The sequence below is a fragment of the Hydra vulgaris genome, chromosome 14 (genome assembly GCF_038396675.1).
Source record: "Hydra vulgaris chromosome 14, alternate assembly HydraT2T_AEP".
NCBI classification, from domain to species: Eukaryota; Metazoa; Cnidaria; class Hydrozoa; order Anthoathecata; family Hydridae; genus Hydra; species Hydra vulgaris.
The window spans coordinates 38,700,022-38,727,500 of record NC_088933.1 but is presented as its reverse complement, the minus strand read 5'-3'; the positions used below and the strand labels follow the sequence as shown (position 1 = coordinate 38,727,500).

Here is a 27,479-nt window from a genome sequence, read left to right as displayed (position 1 = left end):
TACAACAACTTCATTTCTTACTCCAGTGTTGACACTTGTGGTATCACATATTATAACTTTAATGCTTTCCCATAATTGATATTGGTCTAATACCTCAGTTATTGCATTAAAAATTGTTTATGCTTTCTCATCACTAAGAGTCAAAGCAGCTAAGTGAACTTCATGGTTCTGATTTTTTTAAAACAACAACTTGTATTTCTTGGTTGTTAAGTTTCTTACCATCAAAGTACAAAGCCCAATTGTCATTTTTAAGGGTTTCTTCAAAGTTTTGCTGCCATTTCTGTGATTCTCTGACAGATGCCTTATAAATAGCAGGTTGAGTTGGTGTAGAGATGTTAATACCATGGTCTGGTAGTTGTTTGCAAACTTTTGCTGACTTAGAGGAACTTAGATTAGTCTGTTTTACTAGTTGAAGTACAGTTTTTGTAGTAGAATATGGTTTAGTTTTTCTTACTTTAGCAGGAGGCTGAACAGTATAATCACAGTCGTTAGTATCACTGTCAGAAGTTTCTGAAGATGTTGATATATTGGATTCAACATTTTTGCTCAATAAAGGAAGGTCACTACTTGTGGAACTTCTAGCCATCACTTTTGATGGATGCATTTTTACTTGTACTGATGTTGCATAACCAACATCTCCATGTGATATCATTTGCATTTGATAAAACTGTTTATCTTCGTAGGCCAACCAGATGCTCTGTTTTGGTGATATCAAACACTTTTGCAAATTAAAAAATATATATATATATATTTCAGTGCTAATGAGTGTGCAAGAAAATACATTTGAATTAGCGCAAACTTTTAGGTAGTAAAACAAAAAAATATGTGATAGATAATTTAATTTAAACAAAATTTAATTTAATTTAAACAAAATTTATAAGACAAAATGAAAGTAAGTAAATTAGCCATTCATTTCATCTATAAATCATTTAGTAAGTAAGTTGACCAAACTAAGTTCACAACAGGTGAACTACATACTAGTTTTGGTACACCGCTTGTATAGAAATATTTAAATCTGTTTCCTGGGGGTGGTTTTTGTCAAGGAAAAGTAAAACAGTGCTAGTTATAACATATATGCACCATTTCTCATCAGATAGGGCAACGGCCATTTTAAAATTGAAAAAAAAAGTGAAAATGTTATAACCCTAATCTATATGTATATATATACAAAAAAATAAATACTTTTGGGGACATAAGTATTATTGGGGATTTTGTTATTTTTTTGTCCCCAGCATCGTTTTTTTGTAAAAAATTTGTCTATCAAATAGCTGACTCGCAACAGAGTTTTGCTACATCGACTGAGGGTTTGGTTAGGGTCAGCATTAAGGTCAGGCTTAGGGTTAGAGTTACAGCAAGGTTTGAATATAGTTATATTACTGTAATTATTTGTTTTTATAAATAAATGAAAAAAAAAATGAAATATATATAATAAATAAATAAAAGTAGCAAAAATTAATATGAAAAATATATTTTTATAATAAAATAATAAATTTAAATATGTATAAATAAATAAAATAGAAGTAAAATAAAAATTAAAAAAATTATATAAATATGATAAAAATAGTAGAAAAAAAGTAAAAAAAAGAACGTTATGGGAATAAAAAAAACATGTTCCTGTTAACGCCGACTAGAAATTTATATATATATACATATACATATATATATATATATATATATATATATATATATATATATATATATATATATATATATATATATATATATATATATATATATATATATATATATATAGTTTTGCTTTAAATTCTGAAAGATAGAGTAATTCTGTAGATTGACAACTATATAATCAAAGTATTTATAAAAATTGTTTAAATATTTATTTTAAATTGATGTAATAGTATGTCATAGTATATATATATATATTTTAATATTTTAAAATTAGAACACTCCAGTGTTTGAAAGAGAAAATGTCAAAGTTGAAGTATTTGGTGAATGGCAAACAGAAGATTACATTCCTTCTCCTGTTGTCAATGTAATGTGTTTTTAGGTATTTTAAGGTTCACAACATATTGTATTCATACATTTTATAATAAACTGTATTATACATACATACATACATACATACATACATACATACATACATACATACATACATACATACATACATACATACATACATACATACATGCATACATGGATACATGCATACATGCATACATGCATACATACATATATACATATATACATACATACATATATATGTATATATATATATATTATATATATATATGTATGTATATATGTCTCTCTCTCTCTCTCTCTCTCTCTCTCTATATATATATATATATATATATATATATATATATATATATATATATATATATATATATATATATAGAGAGAGAGAGAGAGAGAGAGAGAGAGAGAGAGAGAGAAAAACAAATATGAATTATTATATAACATATTATTAACATATTAGAATGTTTTATTTAAATAAGTAATTACCTAGTTTATGGCTTTTACGTGAAACTACCCATTTTTACATGGCCCAAATATGTTTAAAAAATTATAAAAATTTAAAAATAAATAATTTGTGTTTCATTATGTATGAAAATATGCGGGGGAATGTTGTACACCAACACTCATTTATTCAAAATCCATTAATTAAGTTTTCACTCTTATGTCATATACTCACGTTTATGTTTTAAAATTAATTATATGTAAAAAAAGTAAATTAAAAAAAGATAGAATTGGGAAGACTTGCAACTTTCAAATTTTTCAATTTATAGTTTTATGGTTTAATAAAGATGCTTTAACCAATTGATTTTCAATTTTGCTCAATGTTGCTGGTGTCTAATGTATATGTATAAATATATATATATATATATATATATATATATATATATATATATATATATATATATATATATATATATATATATATATATATGTATATATATATATATATATATATATATATATGTATATATATATATATATATATATATAAATTTATATATATATGTGTGTGTGTGTGTGTGTGTGTGTGTGTGTATGTGTGTATATACATATATATATGTGTGTGTGTGTGTGTGTTTGTGTGTGTGATTAGATCCTGCTTGGTATTATACATCACCTGGATTAGCTTGGGATGCAGCATTAAAGAAAACGAAAATAAAATTAGAATTGCTGAGTGATTATGATATGATATTTGATGATAAGAGCAAGGAATAAGAGGTGGAATTAGTATGATATTTAATAGATTAGGAGCTTCTAATAATAAGTACATGAATGATAAGTATGATCAAAGCAAACAATCAACATATATACAGTACCTAGATGCTAATAATTTATATTGGTGGGCAATGAGTAAACCACTTCCAGCACATAGTTTTAAATGGATGGATGAAATTGAGTCAACAAACTGGAAATCAATTTCCTGTATACTAGAAGTTGGTTTAGATTACCCTGAAAATCTACATGATGATCATAATGATTATCCACTTGCACCTGAAAGAATAACCATTGATAATGTTGAAAATTAGTACCTAACTTGAATAATAAGAAAAATTATATAGTTCATTATGAAAATCTTAGATTGTATGAAAAATTAGGATTAGAGATTACAAAAATTCATAGAGGTATAAAGTTTGAAGAAAGAGCATGGTTAAGTGGGTACATAGAACTAAATACAAATCTAAGAACTAAAGCAACTAATGATTTTGAAAAAGACTTTTTTAAATTAATGAATAATTCAGTATTTGGAAAAACAATGGAGAATATTGAAAACAGACTTAATATTAGATTAGTTACAAACAGAGATGAAGCTATTAAATTAGCATCTAAACCAAATTATGAAAGTAGAACAATATTTGATGAAAACTTAATAGCAATTCATATGAAAAAAACAAAATTACTTTATAACAAACCAATTTACTTAGGTGTGTGTATATTAGCTTTAAGTAAAACACTAACGTATAAATTTCACTATGATTACATAAAAAATAAATATTCTGATCGAGCAAAACTATTATTCACAGATACAGATTCTTTAGCATACAAAATAAAAACAGAAGACTTTTATGTAGGTATTTCTAATGATGTTGAAAGCAAATTTGATACAAGTGAATTTGACCCAAAGCACCCAGCAATTAATAATGTAGGTTTTAAAGTTGGTGCTCATAAGAAAGTAATAGGAATGTTTAAAGATGAAACAGCAGGAGCACAAATCGAAGAATTGGTAGGACTCAGATCAAAGTTGTATTCTTGCAAAGTACACGGAAAAGATAACAAAAAATGTAAGGGAGTAAAGAAAAATGTTGTTAAAAAATATATAACATATGAAGGCTTCAAAGATTGTTTATAAAGTTAGAGGAATCATATTAGGAAAATGAATTTATAAGTTTCCATTTACATGAAATTTACACAGATGAGATCAATAAAATAGCATTAAGCTCAGAAGATGATAGAAGAGTTATTTTAGAAGATGGCATACACACATTAGCATATGGACACTACAAACTAAAAGAAAAAAAACAATAATTTATAGGTCAAAGAGGCTGATAAAGAGGTCAAAGAGTTATTTTAGAAGGAAAAAAACAATTTATAATTTAAAAAAAGTAATGATTTATAGCAATTATCATAAACATATCAATGTTGAAGGAATAATTTTACTAAATGAGCCACTAACAAATTTTCGATTGATCAAAGCAGCAAAAAAACTAAAAATAAAGCATTTTAAAGGTGTATTTGTAAGAGATGAATTACCTAAAAATATACAAAAAAAGAGTGTGGAATATTAAATACAGGAGATTCAAGTACGCAGGGATTTCATTGAATTTGCTGGTATAAAGACGGAGATAAAAGACTAAGTTTTGACTCTTATGGGCAACCATAAGAGTCAAAACTTAGTCTTTTATCTCCGTCTTTATACTTTAATTATTTAAAAAGTCCTGTTTATTATAATTGTGAAAGAGTTCAGTTTGGAAATACCTCATTCTGTGGACACTTGTGTCTATATGTTCTAAAAAAACTAGATGAAGGATGTGGTTTTCAGAATATCATTTATAATCTATGGTAAAAAAAATTCCTATATATTTAAAATTGACTGTTGATAAATTCGGACCCAATAATAATTATACAAATACAACTACAAATCAAGTAGCAAATGGTTTAACAACATCTTAAGCTACTAACTTGTTTATTAGGAGAGATGGACAAAATAATGCAACTTGTAATATTAACATGAATTCTAATAAATTGATAAATGTAGCAGAACCTACTAACTCAAATGACGCTGCTACAAAAAATTATGTTGATAATATAATACCTAATCCTAGCTGTTTTCAAATAATACCAATTTCAAGATTAACATGCATGGGAGTAAAATCACAGACTCTTGCACCAAATACAGGTGCTGATGGATCCACAATTTTTATTCAAAATGGTGGTCCTGGTATTCTCAGAAAACTATGGTTAAAAATTACAGAAACAAGTGCTACTGGAACTGTACCAGGTAACGTATTTATTAAAATATACGCAGATAATACACTTTGCATAGGAAGTTCTTCTTCTACATCTATTAACAGAATAAATGGTATAGGTTTAACCACAGATTTTTTATTTTCTTCACTTGGTGGACCATATTATACAAACTCTTTACAAGGTTGTACTCTATCTACTAATACTGGATTAGAAGGATACTTTACACTTGATTTACCATTTAAAGCCAATCAAGCAATTGAATTGCTCAATAAAACTGGTAATACACTAACATATTGGCTACAACCTTTTATTACATTAAGTCCATCAATACCACAATCAATTTTATCTCTTAAATTATGCTCATCAACATTTAGATATTTGAATACAGTTTATGGTAGAGAATATATATTATTGGATACTGTAGGGGTCGCTAAAAAAAGACCCTTGAACATCAGATGGGTCCCTAATATTTTGAAAAAAAAAAGTTCTTCAAAAGCATATCATGTTGGGTCTCAAAAGAAGTGAAATTTTTATAAAAATTTCAAAATTAATAAAAAAAATTTATGAAAACACAAGTTATATAAGTTTATTTAAAAAAACTATGAAAATATGTACTTATTTTATTTTTTTTTAAACTATAGTTTTTAAGCCATAAAATTTAAACTAGTAATCTTTATATAAAATGATTATTGTTTTCAGATGTTTTATAAAATTTCACTTCTTTTGAGACTCAACATGATATGTTTTTAAAGAACTTTTTTTTCAAAATATTAGGGACCCGTCTGATCTTTGAGGGTCCCTAATATTTTTTGAATAAAAAATATGTTTTTTATTCAAAAAAATTTTAAATATAGTATTAATTTATTACATAGTACACATTTAGGGAGTGCCATCAGACGTTTTCAAAAAATGTTGTTTTATGAACCACCCTAATATATATATATATATATATATATATATATATATATATATATATATATATATATATATATATATATTGCGTTAGTGGTGTAGTGGTAAAGCGCTCGCTTTATAAGCGAGAGGTTCCAAGTTCGATCCCACCACGTCCCTGGTAGCTAATGTGCACACCTCTTTAATGTGTTTACCATCAAAATTTTGGAGCTGGAAAAGATAAATCTGATGCTTTTCTTAACAAGACGCAGCTGATGCTGTTTTCAGCAGATCAAGTCTTGGCAGCGTACAACTTTATTATAGACGTTGACCAATGCTTGGCACAAATCCATTGTTTATTTCTTCTTATGATTTATAATTATAAAATTATAAATTACGAAAAAAAAAATTGAAATCTCACTTGAAAAATCACTTTATAGCATATCAAAAAAATAGCTTATAACTGTTCAGTATTCAAGTTCACTGAACTAATGCCTCAGACATTTTCATACGCACAAATATCTACCTATATATATATATATATATATATATATATATATATATATATATATATATATATATATATATATATATATATATATATATATATATATATACACACACGATATTACGATGTTGCTGCGAGAAGATCTTAAGATTATTCTTCAGATCAAAGATCAAAATATAAAGAGTCTCGCAATTTATCTTAAAGTGAATGTGTGAAGTGTATTATTCAGAAAAAAAGCTATTTATTTGTAGAAGTTATTTTACTCAATAGATTCAAGACATTGTTGCCAAAGTTTTTTTTTTTTTTAAAAAAAACTTTTGCAACAGTATCTTGAATCAGTATATTTGTTTTTACTAATTCACTTAATGCTTATTTAAAAAAAATTTTTTTTTTTCTAATTAAGCATTTTTAGTTTGATCTTTTTTTTGATATCAATTTTTTTACTTGAATTTAAAAAATTTGGTTTATTTTACTTTTATTTATTTTGTTTTATTTTGTGGCATTAAATAAACTATGCAACTAATTTTTGAAGGGAATTGTTCCGAAAAATGCATATGGAAATGTTGAACTTTTTAAACCTTGTATGCTGCCAGAAGGTGCTGTTCACTTGCCAAGTAAAAAAAATTTTTATTAAAGTATTTATTTAATATTTGTTTTGAGTTATAACTTTTTTATTACCTTTGTTTAATGAGCTTTTGCATCTTAAAAGTTTAATGAAATTTCAGTTTTGTTTTTCTTTATAGAAAAAGAAGGAAAAACAAAATCCTCAAAAATAACATAAAATGCACTTTTCATGTCATAAATTTTGATATTTGGTTTGTCTTTTTCAGAAAACGTTATTTACATCTGGACAACTACCTTATTTTTCTTCCTATATTAAAACTGTAAGGCTGTATATTGTTTAATAAATCAGTTCAACAAATCGTATTCATCAAGAAATTTTGCAATATAGTTCAAAATAAATCTTAAAAGACATATTGTCTAGCATTCTTTTGTTTTTGAGCACTATCTGATATTTACCTCTTTAATGTGTTTTTTTTCCATCAAAATGTAACAATTAATTTCTTAATCATTTCATCAGGTGTAATTTCAGTTTCTACTCTCTACATATCTCCTTTTTTGATTTTTTTATTTTCAGATTTTAAGCTAATTTGTTTGATGTTGATTAAATCATTAATTATAAATTACTATCATTATTTACTAATTAAATGCTAATTAGTAAATAATGATAGTCTAGTTGGCTTGAAGTTTGAAACTTTCTAAAAATTTTGTAAAGTTCAAAACATTTCTACAATGTGTCTACAATGTTTTAGATGGTTATAGAAGTTATAAACAAATGTTGATACTTGTAAAAGTTAAAAATATTTCAAAGTTATAAATGTTTTGATATCAATTTCTGAAACATTTTTGAGTTAGAGAAATCGTCAAATGTTCTACTATTTATGAAAAAGGATTCTTTTTTTTTTTTCCAATAAAAGAAAATTTTGATTTCCTAACCTTAATATATAGATGTTATATTATGTTAATATTAAAAAAATGATAATTTTACTTATAATAAAGTTATGAGTTGACTAATTATTTTGTTTTATAAATATACCAGAAAAGTTTATTGTCATATCAAAAGCATCACACTATACATGTATTTTGTGAAGTTGCTATAATCAAGCATTCACTATTTTTTAAGCTCTGTCCTTAAAGTCCTCATAACTTGTTCTCATAACCTTAACTGGTATAACCATGTAAAGTACAAAGAGCATATAAAGTACAAAAAGCATATAAAGAATGCAAGAAGCATAGAAAGTATAGAAGATTTTTATTATTACAAGAAGTATTTACCATATTTAAGCAGTTGCATAAATACAAATAAATGTAAAGATGCTATTATCAAACATTAAAATATTTGAATTTATTTCTATGAATTTATAAGAATTCTTTTATGTTTTGATCTAAAATTATTTATTTCATTAGTTGTTTGTATTTGCATTGATGGTATCTCAATAAAAAATGATGCCTAAAAAGATTTAGGCAGATAACTACATGTAGCTACTGTGGTGAAGGAAAAAACAATTTCTGATGCAGAAAATTTCTGTTGATCAGCTTTTGATCACCCTTTCTTCATCTAATAATTTTGCTTTGGTGTAAACCAATGTTACATTGTTTTCTGCTTTAGATAATAAATGTTGAATCTGGATTCATGGATTTTTGCTTGTGTGTCTTTGATAGTGGCTAAACGATTTTTTTTTTATCTCTTTATGTAGGCTGATGTCTAAAACTGAGTTTAATGGTTCTGAGTGATGATTCTGTGATAGCTCTCAATTAATAAATGCTGAAATTTTTGATAAATAAACTATCCAATCACAATATTTTTTGTCTATTTACTTGACTTCTGAAAATATTTCTAATGTAGCACAGGTTTCCTGTATGTCACAGTATTCAGATCTTGAGAAGTCATTTTTTTAGTATTTATTTTTAACCATCTAATATTATGTAGTCCATTATAATCCCTCTCTAATTCCAATCTGCAGGATCATTTAAAAAGCCAGGTAGAATGGTGGGGATTGAGTTTGGTTCCATGGTGGGGATCGAGTTCGATCCCCAGTTTTAGAGTTGAAAGAGGATTGTAACCACTATTACAGAAGCCTCCTCACTGTAATGGTCTTTTTTTCTTTTTTTTTGCCTTGGGGAGGTAAGTTAACATTAAAAAAATTATAATTGATAAACATTAAAACATTAAAAACATATTTAATTAGTTTATCAATATCCATGTTTATTTTTAAGGTTTTGTGAAAATATGTTACCTTTTGGGAAAAAAAGTTTCTACACTTGCATCCGTAGGAAGAACCTGCTTTTCTTTTTTCTTTTTACCTGACTTTTTTCTTTTTTGTTCATATTAATTTTATACAGTGATTTTATTGCAACTTTAGCATTTTTTTTATTTTTATCATAATAGTTAATATTAATTTAAAACAAATAAATCCAACCAAGACAATTTTTTGAATCCAACCAAGACAATTTTTTGAATCCATCCAAGACAATTTTTTGAATCCAACCAAGACAATTTTTTGAATCCAACCAAGACAATTTTTTGAATCCAACCAAGAGAATTTTCATACACCCTCCAGTTTATTTTTGAATTTCACTTTTATTTGAAAAATATATGTTAGGGACCACATGTATTTTGGAAAATGTAAGTGTCCCCAAAAATTTTGGCCCATGGTTAACAGTTCCTATTAATTGTTTAACTATGGTTAAATGTAGCACTGAGGATGAACCAGAGTTATTTACAATTATTAAAGACTTTAATCAACAATCTTTTAATATCTTATCTCATGAGCTTTCACTCTACTGCTGACTTGTTATAAAGAACCTTTCTGTTATGTTTTCTAACTGATATTGTTATGCAGGTTGAATTGACTTTTTGATCCCTATAATTTAAACATTCTTATTTTATTCCTGGTATTATTGGAAGATCTGGTTGTTTCCTTACCTGCTCTTCATCAATTTATTAAAAGTTATTACTTTGTTATTAAGCATCTCACAAAAGAATTTACAAAATGTGTCACATTCAGATGTTGCACACGCACAAAAAAAGGATGATGCCTGTACCTCAATAAAAGTTTGAAAGCATTGTAGTAGAAATTCCACCTTATAACTAACTACCTTGTTCTAACTTATTATTATCAAGTCATTTGCTGTCACAGTATTTTGGTTTATATCGTTTTAGATTCGCATACTTTGCAGCAGGTTTTTTAATAAGCCTTGAGCTTAGGTCTAGTTTGGCAATTAATATTTTCCTAATAAAGATCTAAAAAATAAATGTAATTCAGGGATTATCCTTTTCCGTATATTTTCGGAATTCCGGATATTTTCGGAATTCCGGATATTTTCGGAATTCCGGATATTTTCGGAATTCCGGATATTTTTTTCAACTTTTAGTTTTTCCGGGTATCCAAAACATTTTCTATACATACAAGTTTAGGTATAAATCTGTGTAATATATAAATTTATACCTAATATATTTGTTTTTTAAGCTTTTTCACTCATCACTTGTAGAAAAATAAAGAAAAGTTTGAAAAAAAAAGTTAGAAACAACTCAGGTAAAAGCAAAATTAGGAGGAAAATAAGGGAAAATATTTTCCAGATTTTTAAAATATAACCTGGATGATCTATAGTAATTAACTAACTATAGTGTTATTTAAATCTTAAGTTAAAGAAAAAAATGTTCGAAACCTAGAAAAAATATGAAGAGGAGAGAAAGAAATATTTATAAAAAATATGTATTTTTCTACTTTTTAATTTTAATTTTGTATTTTCATTTTGGTCAAAACTTAACAAATTTAACTTTTTCTAATCAATTTTTCTAATCAATTCTTGATTAGATCATAATTGTGCTATCTTGTTAATGTAGCAAAATTATGGTCTATCTTGTCCATAGACAACCAAGTATTGCATTGAGGGCTTTCTGATACAAGATAGAATTCAGTAGTTCATATAGTCTTTGGCATCACTATTGTTGACAAAACTTGTCTGTTCTTCAGTAAAATGTTTTAACTGGGTGGGGAAGGGGGAACTTATTGTGTTAGTGCTTTTTTTTTTTGACTATACTCGCAGAAAAAGAACCAAGTTTAATGATTAAAAAATGTTAATTAAAGTTTAACCACTTACATAATAGAAAAATATTATTCAGTTAAATAGGATATTTAGTGATGAAAATTTCCAGGAAGTTTTCAATAACTTTAATATAACTTTATTTACCTTACTTAAGTATAAGTATGGTTGTTTAACAAAGTATGAGTGATTAACAGATATAATAATAAGGGAAAATTTCCAGAAATTTTAGAAATATTCAACAAAACAAAAAAATATATTTTTTAAGTAGTGGTTGAAATTTTAGCTGATAAAATATTATGGAAATAAAATATTATGGGAAATATTATAGACAATTTTATGGTAAAACATTGTGAAGCAGATTATAAACATTTTAGAAAACCTTTAGTTAAAACCTTTTCGCAATTTTGCTGTGTTTTTTTTGTTACTATAAGTAGCGACTATGATAATTTGTTTTCAAAGTTTTCTAAAGTTAGTGTTACCCTGTTATTTGCTTCCTATATTGATGTTCAGCGCCATAGCAAGCTAAAATGGTACTTAAAGCTAAACATAATTTGCGTTTTAAAAAAAAGGTTATTGAGTTGTCACAAAAAAAGAAGGTTTAGAAAAGAAAAAAGAGACTTACAAGAAGAAATGATCCAAGTTCATTACCCGGTGGGAAATCAGCTAGTAAATAGCTAGCTATAATCGTAACGATAAAGACAACGATTTGGCGATTTGGTAGATATTTTGTAGCTAGCTACAAAGTTACGATATGTAGCTAGCGACACATCGCAATGTTTAAAGTTCAATTATTCTCATAATTATAATAGAATCAACACTAAAAATCAAATTTTTGAAGATGTTAAAGGAAAAAATAAAGTTCGAAAAAAAGCTCATTTTCCACTGGGTAGATTTGAACTAAATTAATGAGTAAAAAAAGATATATTACTGTACATTGATAAGAATTAATGTTTAACAATTAATGAAAAAAATTACATTTTTTATTATAAGTATGAAAAACTTTCTAAAGTATGTAAAACTTTCTTTTAGTTTACAGATCTTATTCAAATATATCAATCCTGTAGGTTATATTTAATTTATACGGCAAAAATAAAAATATGATTTTATAATAAAAAACCAATGTAAAACCGGTTATCCGGTTTTACAATTAAAAAAAATCAAAAACTGGTTTTTTGAAATTTTCCAGTTTTTGCCAAGCCCTATGCTGTAGCAGAAGTGAAATCCTTTTCAACCTCAAATGCCCCCTCCAAACAATCAGAAAGTGTTTGCTTCTTAAAAGCTAGTATCATCTGCGAACAATGCCACCTTAGATGTGATTTCTGGGAGATCATTAATGAGCAGTTCTAAGCATTTTTTAAGACTTCCATGAATGTGAAATTGATAAACTTGATTATAAAATTTTGCTGATTGATAAACCACAATTAAAAGTATGACAAAAAATTTGCATTTTTAGCTTGTAGGTCTTTATTATTTTGTATTGTTGGTTCAAATATTTGAAGAAAGTAATGATTTTTACAAAAGTATATAAGCTTAATGCAATATTTTTTTTTTAATTTTCAGAAATTTTGAGCAAATTTTCATCCCATTCAGAAATGTGCACATGATAAAATATTAAATTTTCTGTTTGTGTAACAAATTAGTATGATCATAATTTTAAATTTGATCATAATTAATTTTACTTTTAAAGTTAGTTAAATTTCATTATTAAATTTTTACATTAAGTTTCTAAAATAAAATTTTACTAAAATTTCTTTTACTGTTTTGAACTGTTTTAAAATAAATAAAAGTAAAAGGCATTAAAGTTTGCAGTTTATGTTTTTTGTTTGCTAGCAACCTAAGTCCTAAGTTGCTTTTTTGTTTGCAACCTAATTCTGCTACCATATTTTGTTTAGAGAAAGCAACTTGGCAACCAAATCCTTTTTCAAAAAATTTTAAAATTACGTTGCACTACTTAAATTGTGCTACATCATTTTGAGCAGTTTAGTGATTACATGAATGAATTACTTTTTCTTTTTTCATTTTGTGTGATTGTGTGCTTGCATTTTGATTATGTGTTTGTGTTGCTTAAATTTTTTGTTTAAAAAAAAAAGAAAAACTTAAAACCAAAAATAAGTATTTTGAACTTTTAAAGTTTTCATCTTTTTTTTTTTTTTTTTCAAAACCTACTAAATTTAAAATAAAATAAAAAAATTATCAAGTCTAGCTAGAATAAAAAGTTATTGTAAGTTATCAATTTTGTGATTTAAATGACCAATATATATTTTATGAATTAAGTGGCCAACATGCAGAAGATAGCAAGAAAGTTGAAAGTCGATCATGCTCCAGCAATGATGGGTTGGGATTTTCATGGCGGCTTTTCACACCCTGTGTATGTTTTATTTAAATAAAGTTGTTTTTAATTTGTTTCCCCAGCAAATATTCTGTAGAAAAATTTTTATTAATTAAAAAAAATTTAGTTTTGAAGGAATCGTGGTTGCAAAAGAACATGAAGACCTGCTATTAGATGCTTGGAGAAGAGAAGAAGAGTTATTGGAAAAAAAAGAAAAAGAGGTTTTAATTTTTAAACATTGTTTTAATTTTTTTAAACAGATTTTAATTTTTAAACAGCTTGAAGTATTTTTTATTTTTATCAATCAACAATAGCTTTAACAAAGTTTGTATAAAAATTTTATAGAAAAAAAAACTTAACACAAAAAATCTTCACATAGTTGACTTCGGAAAGATAAAACTTTAAATAAAAACAATATCACTTAAAATAAAATCTAGATTTTTATAGGCTAAGTATGCATTTAAAAATGGTGACCCCTAAAGTCTAGTATTTAAAAAGTGGAATCATTTCAGATCCAAGTGTTAGAACAAATCTCGGCTTAGTATATCTCTGCATATATCTAAATATATATGCCAAGGCAAAAACAAACCAAGTTTTTTTTTTTTTTTTTTTATAAAAACTTTAATTTTTTTGGGTTTTCAAAATACGACAGGCTTATGTGTGTGTTTATATATTTACATAAGTACCATTACGTATTTTCTGATAAATAATAAGAACACAGGAGAACAAAAATAGAAACAAAACAGTCAATCTGGATCAGAAAGAAGGAAAAATACAAAAAGAGAAGAAAAATGTATTATCCGAGCTGCCTTTGAAAATCACCACAGTTGATATAAAAGCAAAAACTGATAATACCAATATCTTTAGAAAAACTAAAATTCTTTGTAACATGAGTGCAAAATTTTAGGTTCTTATTAGGCTGTCAGGAAGCCTCTTCTATCAAAAGTCAACAATGTGCAAAGCCTTTAATGATGCAGTGCAGATAAAGACTAGACCAATAAAGATAAGTTGTTTGGTCAGATGAACCTATTTTGGGCTTTTGATGCATCCAAAATTCCAAGTTTAGAGACTTAATAATAAAAATTATTAACCTGAGTTCTTGTTGGTAGTGTGCCCCAGAGAACTGCAGTCCTTGCTGCAAAAGGTCTAGTGACCAAGTGCTTAGTACTTTAAGATCTAAAATACTGACTCAGAAATTCAGACGGTCTTTCAGGGAATGAAGAAGAATGAAGAAAAATGAAAACGTTTTTGCTATAGTACTTTTCTTTTATATCTGGCTACTGCAAAGCCAAACCCTCAGTAAATGTACACACTAAAGCCCCCATAGATAGCTGTTTCAGAATGATATCTTACATATAAGGTCCATGAGATCTTACATATAAGGTCCAAAATAAATATAAGTGCCCAAAGACATAGCATGTTTGCAGTTAAATGTTTTTTGGCAATTATGGAGCATTTTATCAGATCTTAGTAGTTTTTTCTCATTGAATCTTTCTTGTGTGATTTTTTTGTTTTACATGCTCTTTTATGTTTTCACTTGGGTTCAGGACTAATTAGTGTCAGGGTTACTGCAATGCATCTATTTTTCCAGTTTCAAACAGGGTGGAATTCTTTTTGCTAAATGGCAATATTAATGTTTCATTAATTCCAAAACACGGTCTAAAAGAAACTTTTAGTTTGATCTATGACAGACAAATTCTGTTTTATTCATCATTCCTTAAATGGTTTGATTGATGGTTTGGTTTGTCTAGAATGTTTACTTGAATGGATTGATTGATGGTTTATTTTATGTATCTTAAAATGTTTACTTAAATGGTTTGATTAATAGTTATATAATTACAGTTATATAACTATCAATAATTATATAATTTTTACAAAAAAAAACCCCTCAAAAAATGTCTTTTTTAAACTGACAGGGAGATTTTTTTGAATAAACTATTTAAGTAATAACATTTAAAGATTTAAAAAATATTTTTTTTAATGACAAATAAACCAATGACAGTTCATCGGAGCTTCAACCTTCTTTATATCAGAAGTGAGTTTTGGTTAATAAATGGTTGATTTATTCAAAACAACAACATAGCTTCATGGACTTGTTTAGTCAGAAGTTTGATGTTAGTTTTCTAAAGAGATGTTTTGGATGATAGCTCTTGGGTTTTTCAGTTTAAAAGTTGGTCTCCTAATTTTTTTACCTTCATATGGTTTGGTTAGGAATTGGTACAATTTAGGCAATAGTTTACTGAAAATGTTAAGTATTCTGCAGAATACAAGGCACTAGTTTATTTGAATTCAGTGGCGTAATTACAAATTCTGGGCCCCCTGTGAGATTTTCATCAGGGCCTTTTTTTAAGAAAAAAACCTATGCATAATTAGAAAATAAAATCCTGAAAACCTTTGTGAAGCACTTTTAGTTTCCACATAAACCACTTTTTACTGAAAAATCTGACTCGGTCTTCTTTCTTTATTCAACAATAGTAGGACTAAGAACTAAGTTGTTGAAAATCCTCAATAGATTTATTAACTTCGTTTTCTTCAATTGTATAAACTTTTGTCAAAAGTTTATTAATTTCTTGATGCATAACGGTTTTCTTTAGCATTAAAAATATATTTTCAGTTTTTTTAATTTCTTGATGTATTTTTAAAGATTTTGTAAGTAAATTAGTAGTTAAATTATTATTACAACTTTATTTATATCTCTTATACAGTGCATCAGCTAAATCAATGCTCAAAATTGAGTATTGCTGATCTAATTAATTTAAATAAATCAAAAAGTTGTTTCCGCAGTGACAAGAATTCAAATCTTATTACTTTAGGACCCAGTTTCAGTGGTACCAGAAAAAGAGTTAAATCACTGATTTGAGACCATTTTTTACTTGTGAAATTTTATTCTGATGCAATGTCAATTAGAGCAGTATCTTGTTCATCATCTTCAATTTTTATACGAAGTCAACAGTTTTTAACTTCTCCATTATTTTTCTTGTATAAGGTAATCATAACTGCAAGTTGTATTCAATATTGTATTAGGCATAACATAGTTTGTCGATTGGAAGGCATCAATCTACCAACTTTCACTATCACATTTGCTCTATCAGTGGTTATGGCAATAGTTTCTTTTAGAAAATCAATATCAAAACTATTTAGCCTTTCTGCTGCTCGACTTGACGTAACATTCTGCGTTTCACAATCAACCAATTTGATTTGATATGAATCAATCCAAGATTTAAGTGTTTTGCCTCTATATGCACGTTCAAACTTAAGTATCTCTGATTACACTGGGCAACAAAAAAATATTTTTTTTTTGTATCTCAAGCAATTTTATTCAAATTATACTAATTTCAGGCTGAGAAAAAAGAATATGACAACGAAAATTTTTTATTAGCTCTAGTTTCTGGAATATACAATAGCAATAAATTTTAATTTCAGTTAATTTGCAACAGAGCAATATGACATAATTTACATATTCTAATAACATTTAAAGTACATTTTTTTTTTTTTTATTACAGATATATTCTAATAGTTTTAAACAAAGAAATCATGATCATCAATTTAATAGGGTGAAACCTTTCCCCATGTTCATCACTAACAGCTCCACAATTGGGGGGGAAGAAGTCTAGATGTGAGTGGAGGAAATGAATCTTGAGGGACATGTTACATCCAAGTTGATGATATTTTTGCAGAAGTACTGCTACCAATTGAATGTAGTTATAATCTCGTTTGTTGCCTAAAATTCCACTAATCACTCCCTTAAGAGCTTCCCAAGTTTCCTTTTCGGGCCCCGTCAAAACTTCGTCAAATGCAGGATCCTTCATAAGATGACGTATTTGTGGCCCAACAAAAATACCTTCTTTGACTTTTGCATCATTTATTTTTGGAAACTTATTTCTTAAATACCTAAAAGCCTGTCCTTCTTTGTTCATACCTTTGACGAAATTTTTCATCAAACCCAACTTAATATGTAATGGTGGAAAAAGAATATCTTTTGGATCCACAAGTGGTTCAGCAATAACATTTTTTTCTTCTGTGTTGAGATTTCTTGCGGACCAAGAAGTCTTTTTTTTATATAATGTGAACTTTTGTCTCTACTGTCCCACATACACAAAAAGCAGCAGTATTTAGTATACCCTAATTGCATTTCTAAAAGTATAGCAATGACTTTTAGATCACCACAAATTTTCCATTTGTGTTTATTGTAATTAATTGCATTGAGGAGAACTTTCATGTTTATATAAGCCTCTTTCATGTGAACTGCATGGCCAATAGAAACAGAAGGAAGACGGTTTCCATTGTGCAGTAATACAGCTTTCAAGCTTAGCTTAGATGAGTCTATGAATAATCTCCATTCAATTGGATCATAGTTCAAATTAAGACAATACATTAATCCAAAAACATCAATGCAAACAACAAGATTATTTCTTTTCTCAAAAAAAGAAAGCAGATTCTGCTGCCGTTTTCTGTAATGTGAAACCTTGATATCAAGTTGGAGAATATTCCACTGCTTTAGTCTTGACCCTAGAAGTTCTGCCTTTTCCTGTGACAAGTCCAGATCTCAAACAAGATCACTTAATTCTGCTTGACTCAATCTGTGTGGCACAACATCTTTTAACACAAAATCAGGATCATTTGATGTGGAAGGCTTGTTTTCTTCTACTTCTACTTCATTTTCTGCTTCTAACTTACAACTATGTGGTGGAGTAGGAACTGGTAAATTATCTGAATGTGGAATAGGTCGAATGGCAGATGGAAGATTCGGATATTTAACTGTTCCTACTTTTTTTCATTGAAAAAACTTCTTTAATGGGGGGGGGGGGGGTCAAGCAGAAATAGCAGTCATCTGTATGGTTTTTAGGCTCTCTCCATACCATAGGAACAGCAAAAGCCAAAGATCTTTTTTTATTTTTCAACCATTCTCGTAGTGTAACCGAACAAAAGCTACAGCATATATGTGGAGCCCATGACTTATCCTGGTCCCCTACCTTCATATTGAAATAATGCTGGTAAGCAGTCTGCACAAGAGGTGTCATAGTTCTTTTCTGTGAAGAAAATGTTATTTCACCACAAATGTAACAAAAATTGTCCACTAAATTTACACGTTTCCTTGGCATGTTGATTTGTAAAATTTTACACTAGTAAATAAAAAAATAAAAACTAAGAATAGATTAGACCAGAAACTTTAGCAAACACACATAACTAGTATCACAAGTTTTAAACATGAACAAAACATTTTGGATAGTCAAAAACAAAAATTTAAAAAAAAAAAAATGAAAATTTCTACCTTTGTAATGGTTGAATAAGCGATCGCGATTTACAAAATCTGGGAAAATATCTGGTCTTTAAAATTTTAGTTTATGCAAGCCGTTTACTTTGTTTTTAAGGACCAAATTATTGTTAGCGAAAAAGTTATAAAAAACAAAACAAAACAAAACAATAGACTTACGATAACTAATGCAATAACACTCCAGTCACTAACTGCATTATATAAGTAATAAAACTATAATAGTATTATTATTTTTATAAAGCACTTATAACTTTTAAAGTTCATTCATTGTTTAAATAACATTAGTAATTCCAAACTTTAATCAAAGTAAAAAAACATCTGAAAAAATGAAGTGGATAATCAAATATTATTAAAAACTTCATGAACATCTACAATACACTTAAACAACTTTATAAAAACATACTTTATAAAAGGGTTTAGCATTATGAAACGTTACAAACAGTCCGAAAAAACGCGCGCTAATTTAAAAATCAACCAATAAAAAGTTTTTTTTGGTTAATTTTAAAAATAACCGCGCGCTTTTACGGACCATTAGAAGCTTTTTTCGTAATGCTAAACTTTTTATAAAGTATGTTTTTATAAAGTTGTTCAAGTTCTTTGATACGTTATAAATATTATTTAAATATCCACCCTATTTTTCTAGATGCTTTTCTACTTCAATTAAAATTTGGGATTACTTATGTTGTTTGAACTAAGAATGAATTATAAAAGTTATAAGTGCGTTGTAAAAGTATTACACTTATATAGTGTTATTACTTTTATAATGAAGTTACTAGAGTGTTATTACTTTTGTAGTCGTAAGTTTGTTATTTTATACTTTATAACTTTTTCGCTAACAAATTTAAATTGATTCGCCTATAAAAACAAAGTACACGGTTTTGCATAAACTTAAATTTTGAAGACCAGATATTTTTCCGGATTTTTCATTTCGCGATCACTTAATTCAACCCTTGCCTTGAGAGAAAATTTTTGCTTTTATTTCTTAGACTAGAGCTAATATGTCATTTTTAATGTCATTTTCGAATTCAGCAGATGGAAATGCATAAGAAATAACTAATTTTGGTTCCGATACAAAATCACTGTTGGGCAGTGTTATTTTGTATCTTTTGTTTAGCCCTTTAACAACTATGGGACACTAGTGTCCCACAGTTTCAATATGGTGTTTTTGTTAAGTTTCAGTTAAACTTCTGTCATTGATTACCTCTATAGTATACCTTAGATACTAATAGTTACTATCCTGGCAGAAAAATTTAAAAGTTTACTTCACACATAATATAGGTGTATATATAAAGAATTAAATGTATAAATGTATTGTGATAACTATTTAATAGGTTATTTGAAAAAAATCGTAAATTTTACCCTTAAAATCGTAAAGTTTACCCTTACTGACCACAGGGATACCGTTGTCCCATGCCAGAAAGCATAATTAAATTTTTTTTTTTTTCATAACAACTTTTTTTATTTTAAGTCACCTATATCTAATATAATTATAAGGTCTATATCTAATAATTCAAGAATATTTCCAACATTGAAAATGTGCTCAATTTCTTGTGGGCTTCAAAGGGTCAAATGAATTGTGTAATTTAAATTCTCTAAATAATGCAGATCCTGCATTAATTAATGGGGGATCTCGAATGCACTTAAACAACAGAGAATTGCTATTTGATCTCTACCCGTTATATATACTAAGTGTATTGATCCTTAAAACAGGTTTACTACAGGAAGTTATTAATTTGTAGTTTTAAGTCTAAATAAGAAAATATGGGTTAGTAATAATAATAATAATAATAATGATAATAATAATGATAATAATATGGGTTATTGGGTAAAATGGTTTTTGATCTCTTGTAAGTTAATTGGTCAAAACTTTGACAAAAAATTTGACCACTTTATAAATAGCTAGTATTGAAGTAAATAAGAAAAAAAATTTGTTTTTTGAAATTAATGTAGGGTTGTTAAGTAATTAATTTTATGCAAACACTGAACATTTTTGTTATTAATTGATATGTTGTTGTTTTTTTAATGTTAATTAAAGCAGCCTTGTTTGCCTTCCCCAAGAATGAACAAGGCTGCTGCAGGAATAAACAAGTTGAGTGGGATCGAACTTTTAAGGGTTGTGTAGTTTAATATAGAATCATTAAGAAATAAATATTTTGCAAACACTTAACATTTTAGAAATTAAAAATTAAAAATTTAGAAAAACAGATGCGAAGTTGTAAAATAAAAATAGCAAAACTTTCAGATTTAAATAAGATATTCGTAAAGTATTAAATGATGTAAAAATAAAGACAAAAAGAAAAAGAAAATTTAAAAAAAGGAACGATAATGCAAGATCATATATGCTTGAAGGTATATTAGTTTATATGCGTGAAGGTATATGAATTTGTATGCGTGAAGGTATATGCATTTATATGCGTAAGAGTATATGAGTTTATCAGAGCATATTTTATTTTATTAGAGCAAATTTGTAATACTAAGCTAAATAATTTTTTTTCATTATAGTTTTCATTATAGTTTTCTAATTTTTTTGCTTGTTAATTATCAAATTTACTTTTAAAGACTCTCTTATCTCTCTTGTGTATTGATAGAGTTCAACGTTTTTTGAGTAGTGTTAAGTCTCTCTACTCTTGACATCATTTGGTAAAATTTAATTCTTTTTTGTATCTTTGGAGGAATTTTTTTCAGCTTTTTAAGTTTAGATTTTTTTCAAAAAACCTTCCATTTTATTATTCCTTGCTAGGTTTTATGCTTCCAATGTTCTTTCATAATAAACTTCAATGAGGTGTTATGTTGAATATATAAAATTTTATATATAAAATATATAAAAATTTATATATTTATATATAAAATTTTATATATTTTATATATAATTATATAGGATTATATTTTTAATAATCAGTAAAAATATTGAATCATTAGCGAAAGTATATTGTTAAATTATTGATGAAAATATGAGTTTTTTTAATCATCAATGAATTAGGTTTTTCTCTCTGCTGATCATAAATGTTCTGTGATTGTTTGTGGTTTGTAACATAAGCAGTGTGAGATTGCTCAGTGGCTGGTAAAAACTTGAAAACACAAGATTTCATTATTATAAAATATAATATGAAAATGAACAATTATTAATATGTTTTTTAACTAAGAATTGTTTAGAATGATGAATTATATTTAAATTGTAGAATTATATTATAAAATCAAACAAGTTATCTTGTTACGTAGATTTTTATTATATTATTATGTATTAAGTAAAGTATTGTATTATTATTATATTTTGAATTTGACAGTCTATTTAATAAAATAAACATAAGTAAATAAATAAAAATATAAGTATAATGCAGAAATACAATTTTTGTGTGTTGGTATATGGATTGGTGAAATATATATAAGACTTTTTATCTATTAGAAACGTGAGAAAATTATTTATGAAAATTGGAGAACATTGATCAAAGGACTTCTCATACAAAATAAACTCAAGTTAAAATACAAATTTGTGAGTTATTTTTTTAATAAATGGTTATGCTGTGTGAAGATTTTAAATTTGCATTAAAAAATGTAATTTTAATGCTTATATGTTTTAATACTATAATAAATATTTAAATTTTTATTGAAATAATTATTAAAATACTCTATAAGATTTGATAAATTCTAATAATAGCAAATAAAAACTTCTAACTTTTTCTTAAATTTATTAACACTATTGTGTGTTTTATTGAAATGTTTACCGCATATATCTATAACACTTTAATTACTTTTTTTTGTATTTTTGTAATTACATTATAGCTAAATCACATTTTCTGAAACGTCTGTTTTAGAACTGGAATTAATGACAATTAGAATAGAACTTTTTTTCTTTAATTGGGATTTTTTTTAGTGATATCTTTTTTTGAAATCATTAATTATGCTGCATAGAATTTGCTTTTGATGGTTTTTCCTTTCACAAGAAAGTTATAAATAAACTATGCAAACTTTATCATCAACATTTGGGTTTTTAGTTACTTTTTGATGCATTCACCAGTTGCTTACTAGGCGACTGAAAAAACCTTTTTTATTGCACTGAAGTTCCACCAGCGCTAAGAATTGTCAATGAGTTATTGTTTTTATGAGTCCTTAAATCTTCAAAGTACCTTGATGATACAATCTTGTAAACTTTAAAACTAAATTAAAGTTAATATTGCTAAACCTTATTTACTTTGTAAACATTTTTTGTTTCATGAAATAACTATTTAATTTAGATGTACAGAATGTTTAGCAACATTAGTGTTTAAGTGATAGAATTTCTGAATTTTTCTCAATTTAAATAAAATTTGTCAAAACTTTTCAAAAGTTTTAAAACATTTTTTTTTTTTTAAATACACTTTTTAAACACTGTTGATACAAAAATAATAATAAAAATCAAGGCATTGGAGCCAGGGTCGAAAAATTGGCTCCAGCTCCAGGCCAATTAAAATTTCTGGCTCTACCTGAAATAGCGGCTCTGGGAAAAATAAATTAAAAAAATAAGAAGTTATATAAAATATGAGGCTTAAGTGAGCAACAAAAATCGTCTGATATAAAATTAAATCCAGAAAATAGCCTTTCTATATTTGCTTGTGGAGTTTTCCTCCACACTTTCGTCCACATCAGTGTGTAGTCTTCACTCCTACACAGAAATGTGGACTTATTTTACACAGATGCGTACTTTTTGTTAATCCACACTAATGTGGAATTAATTTTATTTTATAAGAGAACGGCTATTAAACTGCTTGTGGGTTTGCTTGACAAAAGTTATTCTTTAAGCATTACTGTTTTTTTGTTGTTTTTTTTACGTATTATTGTGATTTTTACACTATAATGATTTTTATTTCGTTCAAAAAATAGTCGATTTTTGCAAGTTTCTTTAAAGTCTTTTTTCACGCATTATTGTGATTTTTATGCATAATTGTGTATTATGCATTATAAGTTTCTTTAAATATTTTGAAGATTTTTTAATATTTAAAACTTTTTACAACAGTATATATCGTAATTTATTGATTTTAATTTTTTTTAGTATTACGGAATTTAAAAGATAGGTTAACATTTTAAAGTCATAGATTAAATTACTGTCAATTAATTAATTAATTGAACTGAAACAATTAATACATACAGATGATAACACAAATCTAAAAACCGCAAATCAAAAAGGCAAACAATTATAATTAATTATTAAATTAAAAAATAAATATAAATAGTTATCTCCAAATATAAAATATACCAATAAAAGATCTCATCAAATAAAAAACAAAACAAATAATTTGTCTTTAAATCCATCTGGGATTTAAATTCATCATACATTTTGAAGAAAAGTTATTTTAGTAAACAAATCAGCAACGGTTGCACTTTTTACAGTAATATTAAGTCCCATGACTTTCTCTAAAAAGCCATAAAAAAATCTTAATTCGGTCGGATATTGGACAGCGAAAACATAAAAAGACAAATAAAAACTCGAATGCCTCCATAAAACAGCTGCAAAAAGCCAGTGATATAACTGTATTATCCGCTTTAATATAATATCCATTAGATATGCGCAACAGCATCGGTTGTTTGACTCCACGATCTTTCAGTGCCTTTAGTGCACAGTCAATTGTATCATCCTGCAATATGTATAAATATATTTTTTTACGCGTTTGAGTAACAGATAATAATAATATTAGCAATGAAAATAAACTAAAAAACTCTAAACTAGTTCTTTAAAAACATTAGTTAACAAAAACAATACCTTGAAGTCAAAGAAAAGATTTTCCATGACCACATTTGGTAGCAAACGAGCCTTTTTAACTGATTTTAGTGGTGGGGTAAGGAGAAGCCAAACAAGACATTCAACCGAAAGCTCACTTTTCTTGTCTAACATTATATAATAAAAAAGTGAAAAAAAGTTGATATTTATTTGCAAGATTTGCAACTAAAAAAAAAAAATGAGCACAAAAAGGTTTTTATAATTTTTATTCAGGCAGAATATAATTTAAAATATTGTTAAAAATAGTAAAAACTTGAATATATTAGTAAAGCATAATTTAATTTAAAAGTTAAATTACCAGTTAAAAATTGTAATAACTTACAATTTTTAACTGATTTTGAACTGATTTATACGATTTTCAGAAAATAAGTATATTCAAACTGAAACCTTTTACTCTGCTACTAAGTTTTATAAATTTATAACAATTTTTAACTTGTAAAAGTTCATAATTTACCTTCATCTAATTCATTTGTTAAGGAAAACATTAGAGTATTCAATGACGGCTTTGTATATACACAAATTAATTTTAATATACACAAATTAATTTTAATTATAATTTCATTATTTATAAATAGTTTATAATTTCATTTTAATTTAACTGTTATTATATACAAAATAATTCATGTACTTTAAATATCAATATATAAGTTTTATTATATAAATTTAAATATACTGATTCTGGCATGTCTAGTAGTCGCGGGTACTGGTTAACGATTTCCGTAATCAATGGGAACGATGTGTTAATCCATGATCGTCGATGGTTTCTTGTTATCTCTATGAGTTTATTAAACTCTTCTTTGTTTTGAGCATTTGGTTGTTGTTCGCGTAGTAATCAAATGGCACTTTTAATATCATCACTTGTTGTGAGACCTATTCTATTAGTAGCATGACTACCCGTAAAAAAAATTATTTAAATTTGAAACAAAGGGCTAATAAATATTATATTGGCTTATCATCATTGTCATTTATTAAATGAAAGAACAGAACTAATATTTACCTATTTGACGGTGAATGTTTCCACAGTGTAGTTATATCTCTACAATCAGAACCCCTGCTACGAACAAAGTAATCCAACTTTCCACTAAACGTTTTTCTATCAAAGAAGTATCCCTAAAGAGAACACAAAAATAACACACAAAGTTTAAAATAGCAGTTAATTAATAAATATATTACTCACATAGCCACTCGCTGTTCCATCTTGTAAGATAGGAAAACAGTCAATAATTGACTTTGATAAGTCCTGCTTCTCAGTAACATTTGGCCTATCTTTTCTGAAGTAAGGAAATAGAAACATTATTCTAACTAATTAAAATCCTATCAAATTTTTCATTATATTTATACTTACTGAGCACAGTTATTCATCAGATATTGCCCACAAACTTTTGTTAGAAATAACATTTCTGATTTTTCAATTGGCACTCCTGACTTCAACTTTTATGTTAACCGCTGACCACAAATAGGTCCATGCTGCTGCCTCTGCTCTGATATAATATTATCGATTCGCAGATTCTGATAAAATTAATGGAATCAGCATGTAACTAACATAATTTCATATTATTTCATTTTAGAATATAAGTACAATACAAAATATACCATGTCATCATTATTACTATTATTAATATTATAATTATTTTTTATTGTGACATGTCTATATTATTTATGCCATGTTTGCCATTTCAGCAATCATCTCTTAAGTGTTTGAAAACTAACCTTGAAACTGATTACACTAGTTGTGGTGCAGCTATTGATTCTGGGGGAGGCATTAACTGACTCAACGATACTCGGCAAACACTGCAGGGTAACATTAGCAACCGGAACATTAACAAGCGTTTGAGCCCTAATCCATTCCTGCAGTAACCTTCTTTCTGCCATTCTAAATCCTAATTGAATAAGGTCCGCTTCTGTGGCTAATAAAAATGACCTTAGCATAAAACCAGATTCTAAAATAAAACAAAATAATAAATAAAAATATCTTTATATGTGTATTGATTAATTAAAATTTGATTAATTTTCCAATTTTTCTTTACAAAATAGTTTTTGTTTAGAGTTTAATTAGACTAAATCATTTATATTAGATGTGTTTATTTCAAGACAAACTAAACATCTTTTAAAAGATACACATATTAAAAGAGAGAAACTCATACCCAATAAAGCATGTTGAATTTTATCAGGAAGAATGGATAACTCCAATACAGTAGGGAGTGTGTTGCATAGACTCTAGGTTTAAAAATATATAAACTAAATATAATCAAAATAATAATTACAAATAAAAAATCAAAAATTCTAAATAAAAAAATAATTAAGTAAAAGCGTTTTAAACAACGCTTTTACTTAATTATTTGAACAAATGTAAAACTTTGTAGAAATATATTTTCTACAATTTTTTTAGATTTGCTATAAGGAAAACATTGAAGAAACTTTAACCTTTATATTATTAAAAAACTAAAATCCAAATAATAAAACCTTGCTATTGAATAATCTATATAAAGCAACTTAAGTTTATACCATTTACACAAGATATTACAAATTAAAAAACATGATAGGGCAATCGAACAAAGTGTTTCTTTTCAGTAGTTGCGAGCAAACTATGACAATAAAGTGGATGATAATCAACAAAATTAGAAAGCTTGAAAATCTGATACTCTGGTAGACAAAGAAATATTACTTC

At 26.7% G+C, this 27,479-nt stretch overlaps 1 protein-coding gene and 1 long non-coding RNA gene across 2 annotated transcripts in view; one reads left to right on the top strand and one right to left on the bottom strand.

Moving 5' to 3' along the window:
- The window catches only part of LOC100208477 (DNA repair protein complementing XP-C cells homolog), a 73,733-nt gene that overhangs the window by 40,464 nt on the left and 5,790 nt on the right, over nucleotides 1-27,479 (top strand). The window contains exons 15-19 of the mRNA XM_065818247.1: nucleotides 1,904-1,993; nucleotides 7,377-7,458; nucleotides 13,730-13,823; nucleotides 13,912-14,005; nucleotides 22,463-22,549. Coding sequence (XP_065674319.1) covers nucleotides 1,904-1,993; nucleotides 7,377-7,458; nucleotides 13,730-13,823; nucleotides 13,912-14,005; nucleotides 22,463-22,549 — 447 coding nt within the window. The remainder of the gene's footprint in view (nucleotides 1-1,903; nucleotides 1,994-7,376; nucleotides 7,459-13,729; nucleotides 13,824-13,911; nucleotides 14,006-22,462; nucleotides 22,550-27,479) is intronic.
- LOC136090653 (uncharacterized) lies at nucleotides 25,347-27,041 on the bottom strand. Its single transcript, XR_010643602.1, has 4 exons — nucleotides 26,956-27,041; nucleotides 26,522-26,751; nucleotides 26,157-26,320; nucleotides 25,347-26,082 (listed from the first exon to the last, which is right to left on the bottom strand). It is a non-coding gene; the product is annotated as an uncharacterized LOC136090653 (long non-coding RNA).